The sequence below is a fragment of the Nicotiana tomentosiformis genome, chromosome 1, assembly GCF_000390325.3.
Source record: "Nicotiana tomentosiformis chromosome 1, ASM39032v3, whole genome shotgun sequence".
NCBI lineage: Eukaryota > Viridiplantae > Streptophyta > Magnoliopsida > Solanales > Solanaceae > Nicotiana > Nicotiana tomentosiformis.
In genome coordinates this window covers 29393482-29410801 of record NC_090812.1, presented here as the reverse complement: position 1 = coordinate 29410801, position 17320 = coordinate 29393482, and the positions used below count along the sequence as shown (strand labels likewise).

The 17320-nt window shown below is 33.2% G+C and overlaps 1 protein-coding gene across 1 annotated transcript; it reads left to right on the top strand.

Annotated features, from left to right (window-relative positions):
• The first annotated feature begins 5290 nt into the window (after nucleotides 1–5290).
• Nucleotides 5291–9074, top strand: LOC104089890 (single-stranded DNA-binding protein, mitochondrial). The gene is made up of 6 exons (XM_009594900.4): nucleotides 5291–5449; nucleotides 5625–5812; nucleotides 7215–7423; nucleotides 7497–7597; nucleotides 8364–8423; nucleotides 8630–9074. The coding sequence occupies exons 1-6, from the start codon at nucleotides 5377–5379 to the stop codon at nucleotides 8644–8646; spliced, it is 648 nt and encodes a 215-aa protein (XP_009593195.1). The 5' UTR covers nucleotides 5291–5376; the 3' UTR covers nucleotides 8647–9074.
• The last annotated feature ends 8246 nt before the right edge of the window (nucleotides 9075–17320 follow it).

The following is a 17320-nucleotide window of genomic DNA, read 5'->3' as shown; positions in this document are numbered from 1 at the left end:
ACGTTGCTTCATCTTTCTTTTTCATTTGCTTTCCCTTTGTATCTATGATTCTCATTTCCTTCTTGAATGAACATGACCTGCTCAATGTTAACCCCTCTACTGAATCTTCCAACAAAGTACTAAACTTGCTGCCTTTTTTCCTGGAGACAATCAGCGCATCTCGTTCTTCTGCGCATTCATCCAAAGCGTCAACATTATCATTTCTGTCATTTTTAGAGATTTGAAATGGTTTCTTGTTGCGAGAACCATTACTGAAAATGGAACCAATTTCCTTTGGCAGAAGTTGTGCAGGTTTGGTCCATTTGATCATCTTGTTTTTCCCCTTGGGGCCATCCTCTTCAGTCTTTTGCATAGGGTTCCTGACATCAAGCAACTTGGGTAATCTCACTCTCACCTTTTGTTGCAGGGACATGGTAAAGCCATTGATTTGTGAATACCTTAGGAAAGAGCTGGGATTTTTCCATGTTCGAATACTATGAAAACTTCCCTTTTCCATCTTCATTTTCTTTGAAGAAGTTGGTTTTGCTCTTGCCAAACACAATGTTTCAATATTTACAAGAGTTGGGTTGTTTCTTCCCTTTTCCTTTCCTTTTCATTATTATTGTTGCTCCTACCTTCTTTTTTTCAGAAGACGTGGGTAATGGGGTTAGAGGAGTGTCCTATTCATATGCTAATGGTATCACGGATTTTGTTACTTTTCAAAATGATGCCCTCAATACTGCTTTCAAGATTAAGGTTATATTAGTAAAAGTACACTATGTAAAAGGGATTAAATGATGGAGTTAGTTACATATTTTCTCATCAAACTCATGTAAACGTGTAGTGATTGCTTATTTCACAACATGAGAATAACCTCTGCTCCCATTTTCTTCCCTAACGGCGGACTCGCTCTTTCTCTCTTCAAGGGGTAGTTAAGAAATAGCATTTGATTTCACACAATTAGCCAAAAAATAGCCAACAACTTCACTTTCGTTTTGTTTATCCATACCTTGTAAAACTCAATATGATGAAGACTTGAGACCCTAGAAGTTAGAACATAGATCAATGTGCAAAACAAAAATAAATTCGTTTCTCAAGCTCGTTAACTAACGAATATATTCAACTAGTGATGATTGGAGTACATTAATTTAATTTGTCAATGCACATTTGTAACTCTTTAATCTCTTTTTTTTCTTTTGAAATTTTTTTTTGTTATTCATGAACAAGTACATTTGGAGCATTTATAAAAACTCCTAATTGAAATTATGGCTTAAGAATGATGATAATATCACAGAGAAATAAGTCACGAGAATTTTTTGCGTCAATCATGTTATGTGCGTAATCTTACTTTTAAAATGGTTATGTATGTAATGTTCTTGAATATGACTATTCCTCTACCATAATTAATTTTTACTGTTTGAAATACGTTTAGGCATGGAGCTAAGCCACATTCAGAAGTATAACCGAGACAAATTATATCATACTTAAATAAATTTATATATAATATAATTAGGTAAAAATTCAATTAAACAAAACTGATAAAGGCGAGGACCATTTTAAAAGCCGAACTTGTAAAATTAGGGCAAGACAAACGAGAAGCAAATCGGTGGTTATTACTTGGTTCTAGAGCTGCCCAACGGGACGGGACGGGACTAAATAATCGGGACGGGGCGATATTTAACCGGGACGGTGGCGGGACGGGCCTTAACGGGACAGGATGGATGGGACGGGACGGTTCGTAGGTCCTAAGTGGGCCTTTTTTTTTTATAAAAAAATAATTATTTAAGCATTAAATTTGGCAACGATTAATTTTTTATAGATAGAGACGGTTATTTTTTTAAAGTTGACAATAACTAAGTTTTTAAAGTTTGCAACAGCTAGTTTTTTGACTTATTAAATAAATTTAAAACTTAATAAATTATAAAGAAAGTTAGAAACTAAGTAAAGAATTATAAAATATTAGAATAAAAGACTTGTAACGAAATATTTTAGTAATTATAATACTTATAATTTATTTAATATAATTTCAAGCTATAAGGTAACTAAATAAGAGTGTAAGCCAATTCATAAAAAAAAAAAAATCAAGGCTAAAGCCTTTTATTTTATTAATAGAACTTTCAAATTTCACATACAAATATAAGTCTTTTGAAGAACACATAATCTACGCAGCCACCTTCTAGAAAGGGTTCTGTTTGAACTATGCCTCTTAGTAGCCAATTATAAATTATCAAACTAATATTTGTAAGCTCCTATATAGTTTCGTTGTAACTTATCTATAATTTATCTCGGACATTGTTCTGGAATTGGCAATGTTGATTGATGTTCCATGAGTTCCATGTCGTCATCGTTCCCAGTGCTAAGTATCTCATTGTTTTCTTCTTCTTCTTCTTCCCTGGTGGTTAATTTTTCAAAATCATTATTTCTTCTTTCTAAATTAATCCAATCTCTGAATAAGATGAAAATCTCTAGGCTGACCTCCGCTAATGAATGTCTATGATCTCCGACTTGAAATTTTGCCGCGCTAAAAGCACTCTCTGATACTACTGATGATGCTTGAATAGCCAATATATCTCGGGCCATTATTGAAAGTGTTGGAAATGCCTTGCTACGCTCCCTCCACCATGCCAAAAGTTGTTCGTTGCCTTCTTCGTTTTTAATACATTCCAATCCCTGATTAAGATAAGAATCAATAGAGGAATCAAAACGTGTTATATCCTGCATACCTTCCCATAGAATTTCTACTCTAGCTTTAGAAGTAGTAGGAGCATTTTCACCACTTGTTGTTACCATAGATTTATAACTATCAAATATTGATCTAGCATAAGAATATATGTTAGTCTGGCAGTCTTCGAGAGATGGCTGTTCATTTTTTTGAATTCCTAAATTCTCATAAATTTTATGAACAAGTCCCTTTGCACCTCTTAATTTTAAAGATGGGTTAAGTAGAGTAGAAATTAAATAAACTTGGGGAATAGGGAAATAATACTTTTTAAATTTTGCAATCATTTCATTAATGACCGGTGCATAAGTTTGATTTATTTTATATTTACCAAATACAACATAAATTCCACAAATATACCATAATATTTGTGTAATAATAGGATAATATATACGAAAAAATTATTCTAAAAATTTAGTAAGCTTTTTGAACTCATCCTAATCAGAATCAACAATTTGATCAGTGGGGATACCATTATGCATATTAAATAACTTTTGTATAGGCACCCGATAATCATAAGCAACCTTAAGCATTTCATAAGTAGAATTTCACCTAGTACAAACATCTTTTGGATTTTTTCTATATGGAAGGTTAGCACTAGTACATTGTTGTGCAAACTCGCGAAGTCTACTCGCTTTATTAGCACGAAAAATACATTCGCAGGCATGTTGTACTTTACTACAAGCCTCATAAAATAAATTAATACCATCTTTTACAACTAAGTTAAAAATATGGCATGCACATCTAACATGAAAAATTGCTGGATTAATTAGACAAAGTATAGCTTTTAAGTTATTTGCTGCAGTTGTGTTAGCATAAACATTATCTAATGTGATAGTTAAAACTTTATCAATGAGCCCATAAAATTCAACTATTTGTAGAACAATAGTTGCAATATATGCTCCAGTGCGTTTTGAATCAATAAATTTATAACCAATAATACGTTTTTGCATGTTTCAGTGATGATCAACCCAATGACATGTAACAGTTAAATAATCACAACCATTAGGACTACGACCTATATCAGATGTGATAGACACTTTACAATCTAAGTGAAAAAATACACAACGAATATATTTAAGATATTCAGTTTGAAATTTAAATATATCATTTCTAACTGTGGTCTTAGGAAAATCTTGAAAAACATGATTATATATTTCTTGTATATAATGCACAAAAGCAGGGTGGGAAGGAAAAGTAAAAGGTAAGCCACAAACAACGATCATTTTTGCTAAATTTTCATGATCTTTATCTTTGTTATAGGGACGTAGTATACTACCAGAAGCAGGGTGAAACTGTTGTTGTAAAAAAATTAGAACCCCCACTAGATCCACTAGGAGCGCCAATACATATAACAAGTTCATTGACTTTATCATGTTTTAAAAAAATTTGATACACGTGACGTTTTGATACGTTCAACCTTAGCCTTACCCCTTACAGGAGTTACAAGGGGTAAAGCTCCAGACCGGGATTGACTCTGAGTTAGAGCTTGTGTTGCTGGACTAGTGGGTGTTTCATTTAATTCTTCTTCCTCATTTTCTTCGTCGTCAATAAAAATATTATTGCCAAATTGTCTTTGTAAAGTTTCATGATCTAGTTGTTCTCCCAAATTAATATTATAACATGCGGGGGGTTGGAAAAATAAAATTTCATCAACATGAGTCATTTAATCTATATATTTTCTAATTCTAGGAGAAGGATTAGGATTAGAATTACTACAACTAGCACCTTTACTACTTTTTTTCCTACTTTTTTTAAATATGCCAAATACACTTTTAGGAGGCATAATTTAAATACGAAATTAAATTAGAAAATTTAACACAAAAGTTAAACACACAAATAAAATACAAAAATAGAACACGTAAAGTAAACACCAAAATTAAGTACTAAAATGATACACAAAAATAAAATATTAAAATTGGGAGATGGAACGAGTGCACCGTGATTAAATATTGAAACTTGAAGAAATTACCCAAAAAATTGCTCCAATACTTGACAAATTAATTTGAAGCTTGAAAGTTGCTCTAAATATTTGCCCAAATACTTGAAACGTAGTTGATTGTGAGAAAATTGAGAGAATAATATAGATAGAATGTAAGAGATTTGAGAGAGAATGATAGATTTTTATGGAAAAAAATGAAGAAGGAAGGGGGTATTTATAGTTAAAACAGGGCCAATGTGTAATTTAATAAACCTAGGGATTAAATTAAAATTTTGGGGGGGAGAGGTAGGGGTGTTTTGGGTGGGGTGGGGGGGGGGAAAAATGATTGTTTATAGCCGTTGGCAACGACTAATTTTACAAAGAATACCGTTGCCCAACGACTCTTTTTCAAAATAAAAAATAAAAAAAATTATGCGGGACAGACGGGACGGGACGAGACATTAACGGGCCAGCCTACAGGGACGAAATGGGAACTGGGCAGTCCGTTCCATCCGGTATCCCGTTGACTATGGGCCCAGTCCCATTTAAGACAGAGTGGGCCGGGACGAGATCGGGATGGACCGGGCTGACCCGTTTCGTTGGACAGCCATACTCGGTTCTATATTGCTGAATGGAACAGAAAAACTCTGCCTGGCCCAAGGTACAAACCCGACCCGTATAAAGAGTGTATAGCGGTAAAACTAAAACCCTCCTTGTCCCCTAATTCTCCCGTTTCTGAATTCCCTTCAACTGAAAAATGAATTCAATGGCTGCTAAAATCGTCAAATTGTTACGCGTCTCTCCTGCCACAAGACCCTGTTCTTCTCTTGGTAAACAATCACACTTCCATTGTATTTATTCACTTTGTTACTGATTCTTTTAACATAGTACTGGTTATATTGAAGACATAGGTTCGTAAAAGAGGATTTTGACCGAACAGTTGATGTCCATTCTGAAAAAGTAGTTTTCTTTATGATAATGTTTTTTTTTTTTTGCATTTTACAGTGATGGGTGTGCAAGGAAGCTCTAGGTTGTGTTATTCAACTGGTACATTTCTTAGTGATGACGATGCGCCTGTAAGTAATACTGAAGCTGTAGAAATTGATGATGATGATTTTCTTCCTGAAAAGCCGGATTTGCAGCTGCAAAGTGTGGATCCTAGAAAGGGCTGGAATTTTCGGGGTGTGCACAAGGTATGTGCTCTTGTTGAAAGCCCTATAAGCGTATTGAAGTTGAGCCATAACTGCATTGTGTACACGTAGAAGTCAAAGAATGAATGACAAGAAGGCTAACATGTTGTACAAGTATATGTTAGTTTTTTGAGCAATTTTCTACTCCTATTTGATTAGACTGTGTTCTTTAAGTGTTTAATTTTATTTTGTTCCATTATCTTATTACACTGGCTTTTGTTTTGCTCTTTGATCATTCTGAGTTTGCACTAAAAAATTGTTGCAACCGACTCCATATGAGGCTTGGGTGCATAGGTAGATCTAGAATTTAACTTGATAGGCTTCGACCTTTAAGGGGTCGTTTGGTAACCGTGATAAAGGATACTAATCCCTAGATAGAATTTGAGATTGTATTTATCCCATGTTTGGTTATGGGTTTTAGCTAAAATAAGTATAAATTTTATACCAATATGATGGTATTAATTATCCTATATAGAAGGTGGGATAGCTAATCCCATGGAATATCCTTGTCTATCCCACAATTGAACTAAACGACTCTTAAGGTTCTTAGCATTGAACTCATTGTACTTTTAACAGTACTGGTTTAGATCTAGTATTTGTTGAAATTTTAGTAGGTTTTCACATGAAGGGGAGCCTTGGCCTAACTGATAAAGTTGCTGCCATGTGACCATGAGGTCACGGGTTCAAGCCGTGGAAACAACCTCTTGCAGAAATGCAGGGTAAGGTTGCGTACAATAGACTCTTGTGGTCCGGCCCTTCCTCGGACCCTGCGCATAGCGGGAGTTTAGTGCACCGGGCTGCCTTTTTTTTAGCAGGTTTTCATATATATATATATATATCTATGTTCCGCGTTGGAGATATGATCCTGAAGAGCTGCATTCGCATTGCTTGGCTAAGTACAACCTTTTGGTAGAAATTAAAAGGAACTTGGTTGAGAATGAAGCTATTTTAGTTAAAGATATATTTGACACAGGAATGATGGAAGCTGGGTTGCTCTAGTGGTGAGCACCCTCCACTTCCAACCAAGAGGTTGTGAGTTCGAGTCACCCCAAGAGCAAGGTGGGGAGTTCCTGGAGGGAGGGGGCCGGGGGTTTATCGGAAATAGCCTCTCTACCCCAGGGTAGGGGTAAGGTTTGCGTACACACTACCCTCCCCAGACCTCACTAGTGAGATTATACTGGGTTGTTGTTGAATGATGGAAGCTGGAGTTGAAATGCGATTTATGAACAGTGTTTTTGTTTGAGAAATCCCATAGCCAAATAAAAGAAACTGTTAGATTATTTATTTTGGTTTCCTAACCAAAAATGTTAAAGATGTGGCATATTTTATCTTTTCAATTTTTTGTTTGTTTTGTTTTTCGGGTAACTGAAAAACCAATTTAAAGGCAGGATAATTTTTTTGACAGGCTATTATATGTGGCAGAGTTGGGCAATCTCCTGTGCAGAAAATATTGAGAAACGGCCGAACTGTAACTATCTTCACAGTTGGAACAGGTGGCATGTTCGATCAGAGAATCAAGGGAGACAGAAACTTGCCTAAGCCTGGTCAGTGGCATAGGGTCGCGGTGCACAATGATATGCTTGGGCAGTACTCCGTTCAGCAACTTACCAAAAAGTAAGCACCTTTTTTCCCGTCTATATACCACATTTTGTTTCTCGTTTATTCTCTAATGTATATGTTCTATCAGCTCCTCAGTCTACATTGAGGGTGATATTGAAACCAGAGTCTATAATGATAGTCTCAGCGGTGAAGTTAAAAGCATCCCAGAAATTTGTGTGCGCAGAGATGGTACGTCCTTATGTTTATTGTAAGCACACGTGGTTTGTCATATTTGAAGATGTGGGTGTCTAACATTGCATTGAATGGTACTCCTTGCACCCTATATTATGTGAAACACATATTTAGATTTTTTATCAGACTAGCATGATTTACTTATACTTGTCGAAGGAAAGATTGTTTGAGGAAGAACATCAAATAATGTTTTAGCCATGAATATGTTTTTTATCTTTGAATTTTGAATGTTATAGGAGTATATTCTGAGGTGTTGTCAAATCTTGTATGGTGTTACAAGATGGAGATGCATTACTGAAACTTTTGGATAAAAGGAGTGTTAATTTGTCACGGTGTCCTGCGCGTTAGAGCTGCCATTCATTATATCATCTTATATCTTTTTCCCTGTTCATAAGTTTTGGTAACCACAGATTAGAGTAAGATAGTAGTTATTTTGGGAATTAAAAGTTGAACCATTCCATCAATCTGGATACTTTGGACTGGTACAAGTAAAATAGAAATCATAACATTGAAATCGAGTTAGAGGGAGTAAATGTGCTAATCAGCTTTTGAGATGTTGCTCTGCCTTAGATTCTGTATGTGATCGCCTAATAGTTTCATAAATATGAGATAACCGACTTAAACATATACTGCAAAATAATTATTTAGTATTACTATTGTTATACATAGCTGGCACCTGCTGCTGCTGTATTATTGTATGAAGAACTGCATTGTCAGTGAAACGGATGTTAAAAGCATCTGATGTTATACAATTTTTTCACAGGGAGGATTCGGCTTATAAAAGGTGGTGAAAGTGTCAGCAGTATCTCTATTGATGAGCTCCGTAAGTTTTCTTCTGTTATATAAAATTGTTTATTCTTCCTTCTCAACAAAAAAATAAAATTGTTCTTGAAATTTGTGAGCTTTGGGCTATAGTACCAGATTTATTTCCTAAATCAGATCCCCTTTGTCACGTTTGTTTTTCATGAAATATTGGTTCTTCCCATCGGTTGCTTTTATTGGAATTGTACTTTTTTCTGTTATTGGCAGGAGAAGGATTGATGTAGAAGCTCATTGGTAAATTATCCACATATAGTAGGCGGTTGGGAGTGGAAGGTGGAGGAAGCAGCTGAGGAGTAACGTGTTGTTTGAAATATATTCTGCAGTGACACAAAAGTTTTTTCTATTCCATCTGTCACTTGAATAATGTCAGATATTAGTTTGCCCTCAACGACTATTGTCCATCTTCTCTCGCTTGTATTTTGTTCAGAAGCAGGAAGAGATGTCCCTTTTGGATCCACATTATTTAGTGGGTAGTTGCTTCATTCGCCAAAAGCTGTGCAAGATGTTGTTCAAATGATTGAAATAACTAGGTGTAACTGTGAAAGAATAGGTGTACAAGTGGAATGAAGTGGTGGCTACTCATTCATAGGTAATCTCTTATCCACTTCTATTCTATGAAGTTAATACTATGGTACTAGATGGAGTGTTAAAACTTTCTGTTTGTAAATCTGCAGCATCGGTAGACTTGTTTTTGGCCATTTATGGTAGCATACCCTTTTCAGATGATCGACAATGGCGTATATACTAGTGTAAATTTGTTTCTGCTTCGCCCATGGCTCACCGTAAACTCACAGATCTTTCTATCTTCTTCACTTCTATCTCAATCTCAGCCTTTCCACGGCCAACTACAATGAAAAGCTTCTTCCTTCCGGAGAAAGCCTTGCTCCAATTTCTCTTTTGTGACAGCAATAGAAACTTAGTTTTCCTGATCCATCAATTTCCTCTGTTACTTATTTATCATGTTTCATGAAAATAGCATATAGCCTTCACACACGCGTAAGAGAAAGGTAGAAGTTAAAACTGGATTTGGATGTTAAAACTATATTTTGAGGTTGGTTATTTCTCATTCTCCAGAAATATGGGGCCATATCTCAGTTAAGCTTTTCTACATATAGTATAGTCTTCTAGTCTAGGGAATAATTCGAAGGGCCGTTACTGAATCTGTATTTTGTTTTTTGGTGCCCATAATTTCTGATTTTCATAGCTGCTATTGCGAGGATCCGCTGGAACAAATAGAAAAACAAATTAGTGAATCTGTTTGCAGTAAATAAACATAGATCACATTCTCTGCTTTAGAAAATTACATTGTGCTTGCTTCTGTGTGCGTTTTTTTTTTTTCAATTACTTTTCTGTCTCTGAATCTGATTGCCTGTTAAAAAGTTGTAGGTTTTTATTGATAGGTTGTGTTAGAAGCAGTATGATCGCTGACGGAACATATTGAGGTTGATATTTTCCTTTTTATATGGTATGGATTCAACTGAATTACAGTAATTTTAATAAGGAGCTTATTTTAATAAGTATTATATTTTGACCCCATAATTTAAAAGTGTAACGGGGTTCACTGACTAAAACATAAATATTAAACCCATCAAATTAAAATTTAGTATCTTCTTTGCATGTTTATCGCCATTGCCTCCTCACTTTTCTATGAAGTTCAATATATGTTTAATTTCCAAATCGGTCACTTTTGCACATGTATAAAAATGTCTCCAAAATAATGAAGTGGCAAGGGTAACTTAGTGATAAATCATGAAAAGTAAAAGACAAATGTATACGTAAAATTTATTCTAGTATCCACAAAAATTTAGCTATATATATGTTAAATTACGAAGGTGTATATTTGGTTCAGTTTCTAAATTAGCTTTCCCCCCCTCTTTTTTATAGTTTGGTTTTAATACCAAATAAATGATATTACCAATATTTTTCAATTTCACACAGAATCTTATATTACTCTAAAACCCTACCACGCCTTGGCCTAAGAAAAGCATTTAATTCTACGAAATAGGAATCTCCTGTCTCTATAAAACCAAACGGTTGTGAATGTACGACTAATGGAACACTTCCACTTTTAACATTTCTATCCTGTTCTGGATTTTTTTGGTTTTCCTTCTCTACTCGTTAGGGTCCGACTAATCCGAATTCTTGTCGGAAAGACCAATTTCAAGCAGCGGCGGAGGTAGAGTGTAAGGACCGGGTTCGACCGAACCCAGTAACTTTGATTCGAACCCTGTGTTTGTCTTACAAAATTCATTGAATATATATAAATAATTAATTTAGAACTCAGTAACTTTTAACGATTAGAATTCCGAACCCATAAGCTTGAAATCATGACTCCGCCTCTGATTTCAAAGCTAGTAAAGTGCTTCATATCAAAAGTGTTTTTATTTTCAGGATTGGAAACCAACATTTCTTGTTAAAAATGAAGGAATGTTATAAGAAAAATCAAATTATGGTGGATGTCTACTCTTCCTCGATGATCTTCTCAAATGTTTAATGACATATTCAATGACATATTTCTATGCTTAATGACATATTCAATGACATATTTTTCTTCACTTTTCATGCCTGTATAAATGCCTTGTAATAGATAGGAAAATATATACAATTGAAGAAGAAAATCTCTTCTTTCTCTCTATCTCCATTTCTTGTTCATGTTTTACTAAATTGCTTTTATTTCATAACAACATGTCTTGTTCATGTTTTACTAAGTTGCTTTTATTTTATAATACGTTATCAGCACGAATTGCTCATTTCATGATCTTCTACGTCAAGACTATGTAAATTATAAGCAGGCAATGAGATCAAGTACAATGAAAAATATCTTGGATGATAATACAAAGATAAGTTTTACATCCATCTAAACTCATTCATACTTTCATATCTTTACATTAACTTTATGTGCAGTATTTAGTAAAAATATTTTTTTCAATTGTATCCAGTGAAATAAAGAACTGGAAAGGTATGTCTTTATTTGCTACATCTCTTATAGGACAAAGATAATATTCCAACGTATATATATGTTCTGACCTTTTACATACTATGATAGATAATTATTAAGGTAATTTAGTAATAATATTTTTACCATAACATGATGTATTTCATTGAAAGCAAAATTGGCATACATCCTAATGAAATACATCATGTTATGCCAACGCATTATCTATCAACGCATTATGGCCTAGCATGCCTTTATATGGGTAAAACATTGGGTTTGAGTTCTAATGCACCATATTGATAATAATAATAATAACTAAAGAAAAAATAATATAATTTTCATGAAAAAGCATGAAGCTTGTCCCACTTGATTTGCTCCATTCTTGAAGTGAATGTAATAGCAGTGCATGATAAGTCTAAATAAAGACAAGTGGTTGACCAATGAATGCGGGCGTGCGAAAGGCCAAAATAATAATAGTTATCACTATGGTAATTATAAAAAAGGAGAAATTCTTTGAAGAGAATGTGACAGTGATAAACATTGAGATTGCATACTCATTCCTGAAAGCGAATGTGAAAATATATATATGATAAAGATTATGCATAATAATGTACTTGTGCATAGTTGGATAAATACTACAACTCACCTCTAAGGGAGGTTTGAGACAAAGAAAGATAATGAATATTATTGTGTAGTTACATGAATATATCATTGGTCATATGCATGTGATACGCCAAAAAATATTTTGTCATGCCTTATGAAAGTTATTAAAAGCAAAATTAAAGCAAGAAATTATTTTGCTTGTGATGATTTTGAACATGACAATTATTATGATATGATTCTCTTTATGAAGGAGACATTCATTATATAGATGGTGTGACAAAAGATCTTGTAGTACAAAAGCAGTTAAAAGTTCTGAAAGAAATAATTTGTTACTACCCGGATGAATGAAATTGTTCATGACATTAATATTGTAGTAAGTATCAAAAGAAATATTTTGATTTACAAATATATTTGCCAAAGTGATTGGCATATTGAGACTATAAATGAAAAGAAGATTGAATATCTTTATATTATTATAATCAAACCGGGTAAGTATGAAAGGTTACCTGACTTTTCTTCTATTTGTACTACACAAGTATAAGCATGATGATGCAATCACAAGCCACAAGTAAACTAGAGGTTTACTGAAATAAATATTAGTTGGTATGACCGGTTGACCATCTCGGTTCAATTATGATACGAAAAAATTAATTGAGAATTATATTGGCATATATTGAAGAAATATAAGATTATTCAAGAATTCTCTTGTGCTACTTATTCTCATGATATACCCGTTAAGGTTGGGATTGAATCCTTTGATTTCTGGAACGAATAAAAGGTGATAAATATATGGGCCCAATCACCTTCCATGTGGACCGTTTACTATTATATGATTTTAATAGATGAATCTATTATATGGTCACATGTGCATTTGTTATCAACTTGTAGTTTGGCTTTTGCAAGATTGATTGCTCAAATTATTAGAGCACAGTTGCAGAATATAAATTATGATGATTTATCTTGATAATACTGGTTTAAATCCAAGTTGGTTCAGCAGAAATTGTATGCCTCCAATTATATCTAAACCATTGGTTATGAGAATAAAATTGCCAAAATAAAATTTGGTATGTGATGTATTATTTAATATACAACAACACTTATACGCATTTAGCCAAGTTATGATAAGTTTTCCCTATCACAATCGGTTCAGGGTCAGGAACCAAATAATTTCTATCTAGAAATATGAATGTGTTATATGATTTAATTATTCCACCACAATGCACAAAGATGGATCTCCAAATAAGGCTAGGGATATGTGTTAGTGATCTCAACAATAGGGGAGAAAATGGGAAGCTGAAAAAGTAATGCATATAATGAATTATTATGAGTACATCGAGATCATCGTACGAGAAAATATGAACTTGAAGTTCAAATGATAATTCATTTGCAAAATATTGCCAGGCGTATTTGCTGACCCAAAGCTAAATGTCATATTCAGCTGCTAATGCTCCAAATAAAATAAAGTTCATAATGAATAGAGTCCATGGCATGCATAAAGCATAATAGACTAATCGGTTCCAAAGATAAAACTCCTTGAAGAAGGAGAGGAGCAAATGTTCAAGAAAGTCATAATAAAGAGGCAAGTGCTCTAGAAGAGTACCACGACATAACACTTCATAAGACCTCATGGGAGAGGCTCAGGTACCTGAAAATAATAAGATAAAGAGATCTCAATAAGTTATGTCTTTATTGGGTAATAGTAGAACCGATATAAAATGATCGTCGACGATATTGTTAATATAATGTAGCGCTCAAAATTATTAATATTGACGAGGATCTTGAGCGCAAATCTGTCATGAAATTTGGACAGATAAATGATTGGCCAAATGAAAAATACGCAATAAAAATTAATTTCACCTGAAAAATATGAAGTTGGACGGATAGTCCCAACACCTGAAAGTATAAAGCAGTGGAGGTATAAATGTGTTCTTGTGCGGAAAAAAAAGGTCAAGTCGATAGACATAAAGACGACTTGTGTCACAAGAAGATTTGTAAATATCCTGGCATTGATTATATAGAGACATGTTCTCTTGTGGTGGATGTCACCATTTCAGGTTTTAATCTGGCAATACAAGAAAAACGTGATATGCGTATAATGGAAATCATTGAAGGATTTAAATTGTTCTGAAGCATATTAAGGTTTCCAAGAAATTTATTAAATAAAGCTTCAAAAATTCTTATACGGATTGAAACAATCAGGGTGCATGTAGTATAATCGCCTGAGTGAGTACCTGTTGAAAGAAGGGTACAAGAATGATTCAATTTGTCCTTGTGTCTTTATAAAAAGATATGGATCTAAATTTGTTATAATCACCGTGTATGTTGATGATTTAAATATCATTGGAACTCCTAGGGAGCTTCTTAAAGCAGTAGAGCTTCCTAAAGTAGTAGACTATTAAAGAAAGAATTTGAAATGAAAGATCTTGGAAAGATAAAATTTTGTCTTGGTCTACAAATTGAGTATATGAAAGATGAAATTTTTGTCCATCAATCAACATACACTAAAATAATTTTAAAGCGATTTTATATAGATAAAGCACATCCATTCCGACCTCATGAAAATAATGAAGAGTTTCTTGGTCCCGACATATCATATCTTAGTGCAATTGGTGCACTTATGTATCTTTCTAACATTACAAGGTCTGACATAACTTTTTCAGTTAATGTCTTAATAAGATATAGCTATGCTCATACAAGGAGACATTGGAATGGAATCAAATAAAAAATGCGGTATCTAAAAGGGACTACCGATATGAGATTATTTTATGGCAATGATTGCAGTCCTGATCTTATTGGTTATGCCGATGCTGGGTATTTATATGACCCACAAAAGATTCTATCTCAAACAGGCTATGTGTTTACATATGGAGGCACTGCCATATTTTGGCGATCGACTAAGCAATCAATCATGGCTACTTCATCTAATCATGCTGAGATAATTGCTATTCATGAAGCAAGTCGAGAATGTGTATGGTTGAGGTCTATAATACACATTATTCGAGATAAATGTGGTTTGAAGTGTGACAAACTACCTACAATTTTGTATGAAGACAATGTTGCATGCATAGCCCAGTTGAAGGGAGGATTCATAAAAGGGGATATGACAAAGCACATTTCACTAAAGTTATTTTTCACACATGATCTTCAAAAGAATGGTGATATCAATGTGCAACAGATCCGTTCAATTGATAATATGGCTGATTTATTCACCAAATCTCTACCGACGTTAACCTTCAAAAAACTAGTGTACAAGATTGGGATACGAAGGTTCAAGAATGTGAATTGATGCTCTCATCAGGGGGAGTTAATACGCGTTGTACTCTTTTTTCCTTACAAGGTTTTGTCCCACTAGATTTTTCTTGTAAGGTTTTTAACGAGGCAACCAAAAGGCGTATTTCTAAACATGTGTACTTTTTTTCCTTCACTATGATTTTTTTGCCATAGGATTTTTTCCTAATAAGGTTTTAACGAGGCACATTATCTATGGACATCCAAGGGGAGTGTTATAAGAAAAATCAAATTATGGTGGATGTCTACTCTTCCTCCATGATCTTCTCAAATGCTTAATGACATATTCAATGACATATTTCTATGCTTAATGACATATTCAATGACATATTTTTCTTCACTTTTCATGCCTATATAAAGGCCTTGTAATAGATAGGAAAATATACACAATTGAAGAAGAAATTTTTTTCTTTTTCTCTATCTCCATTTCTTGTTCATGTTTTACTAAATTGCTTTTATTTCATAACAACATGTCTTGTTCATGTTTTACTAAGTTGCTTTATTTTATAACAAGAAAATATTTATTATCCATATAACCTTTGGTGATCTGTCCTGTTCTGTTTGCTACTTTATTTAGTCCAACACAAAATTTGCATTATATAGTTTCGCATATACAAAATATGCGCCATGATGTGGTTTTCCTTAAATACCCAGTAAAAGGTAGAATGATCCTTAAATCAAGCTCTGAACAGGTAAGATGGAATTTATGTGGTGACTTAGGGTGTGTTTGGTATGAAGGAAAATATTTTTCAATTTTTCTATGTCTGGTTGACTTAAATGTTTATTTTTCTCCAATTGGAGGAAAATGTTTCCCCCTATCAAGAGAAGGAAAAATATTTTCCAAAACTCCTTCTCCACCTTTCCTACCAATCCACCCCACCCCACCCCCTCACCCCACCTCCACCCTAAATAAAAATATTATTAATAGTACTTTCTTTTCATGTTATAGATAGATTTTTTTTTTCATTTCAACAAATGAGTTTTCTTTTCATGATATAAAAAAATATTTTTTTCATTTTAACAAAAAAAATACTTTCTTTTCATGATGTAGAAAAATTATTTTCTTTCATTTCAATAAAATGAGTATTTTCTCCACCCGTCCCATAAAAAGATAAGATTGTTGGTCCCACATCCTAGCCATCCATTCCTATTATTGTGGTTTGCTTGTTTCGGACTCAAATATTCAATTCTTCAACTTTCCGAAAAACATAAATCGAGGTATTCCGATTTAGTTTATGTCGAAACTCGTATAAATAATGCATATTAGGTGTTTTGAATGTGTTTCATGTTATTTTATATTTTTTTGCGTTTAAATTGGTATGTTATTTTTATCCGGACTAAGATATTGGTGTTCTAAAAAAATATGTAAAAATTGAGAAATCATTATTATTTGTTAATAAAAATATTAATAAATTACTTTTACTGTTTTATATGTATTTTCGTGATTTTATTTGTGATTAAAATGTATTTGTTGATTTTATCTAGTTTAGATTATTTATTTGTTTAAAGACTAGTAATATAGTGCCCTTTTAGCTTAGTAAAATGTAGAGCCTTTTAGCGTATTATCCCTGTTATTTAAGTATGTCTTATACTGATAGATCAAATACAAACTCTGTCCAATATACAAAAATTAATTATTTAATTTACAAACAAACATATAAAATTATGAAACTAACATGTAAAATAATAAAATTGACACACATAAGAATTCAGGATAGCTTGGTGCTACTGGACCTCAAATATCGAGCCTGGAACCCATATGTGAATACTTTGTCCAATTAAATATTGTATAATTATAAAAAATAATTATTTAATTTACAAAACAAACATATAAAATTATAAAACTAATATGTAAAAATAATAAAATTAACACATACAAGAATTCAGGATAGTTTGGTGCTATTGGGCCTCAAATATCGAACCTGGAACCCATATGTGAATACTTTGTCCAATTAAATATTGTATAATTAAAAAAATAATTATTTAATTTACAAAACAAACATATAAAATTATAAAACTAATATGTAAAAATAATAAAACTAACACATACAAGAATTCAGGATAGTTTGGTG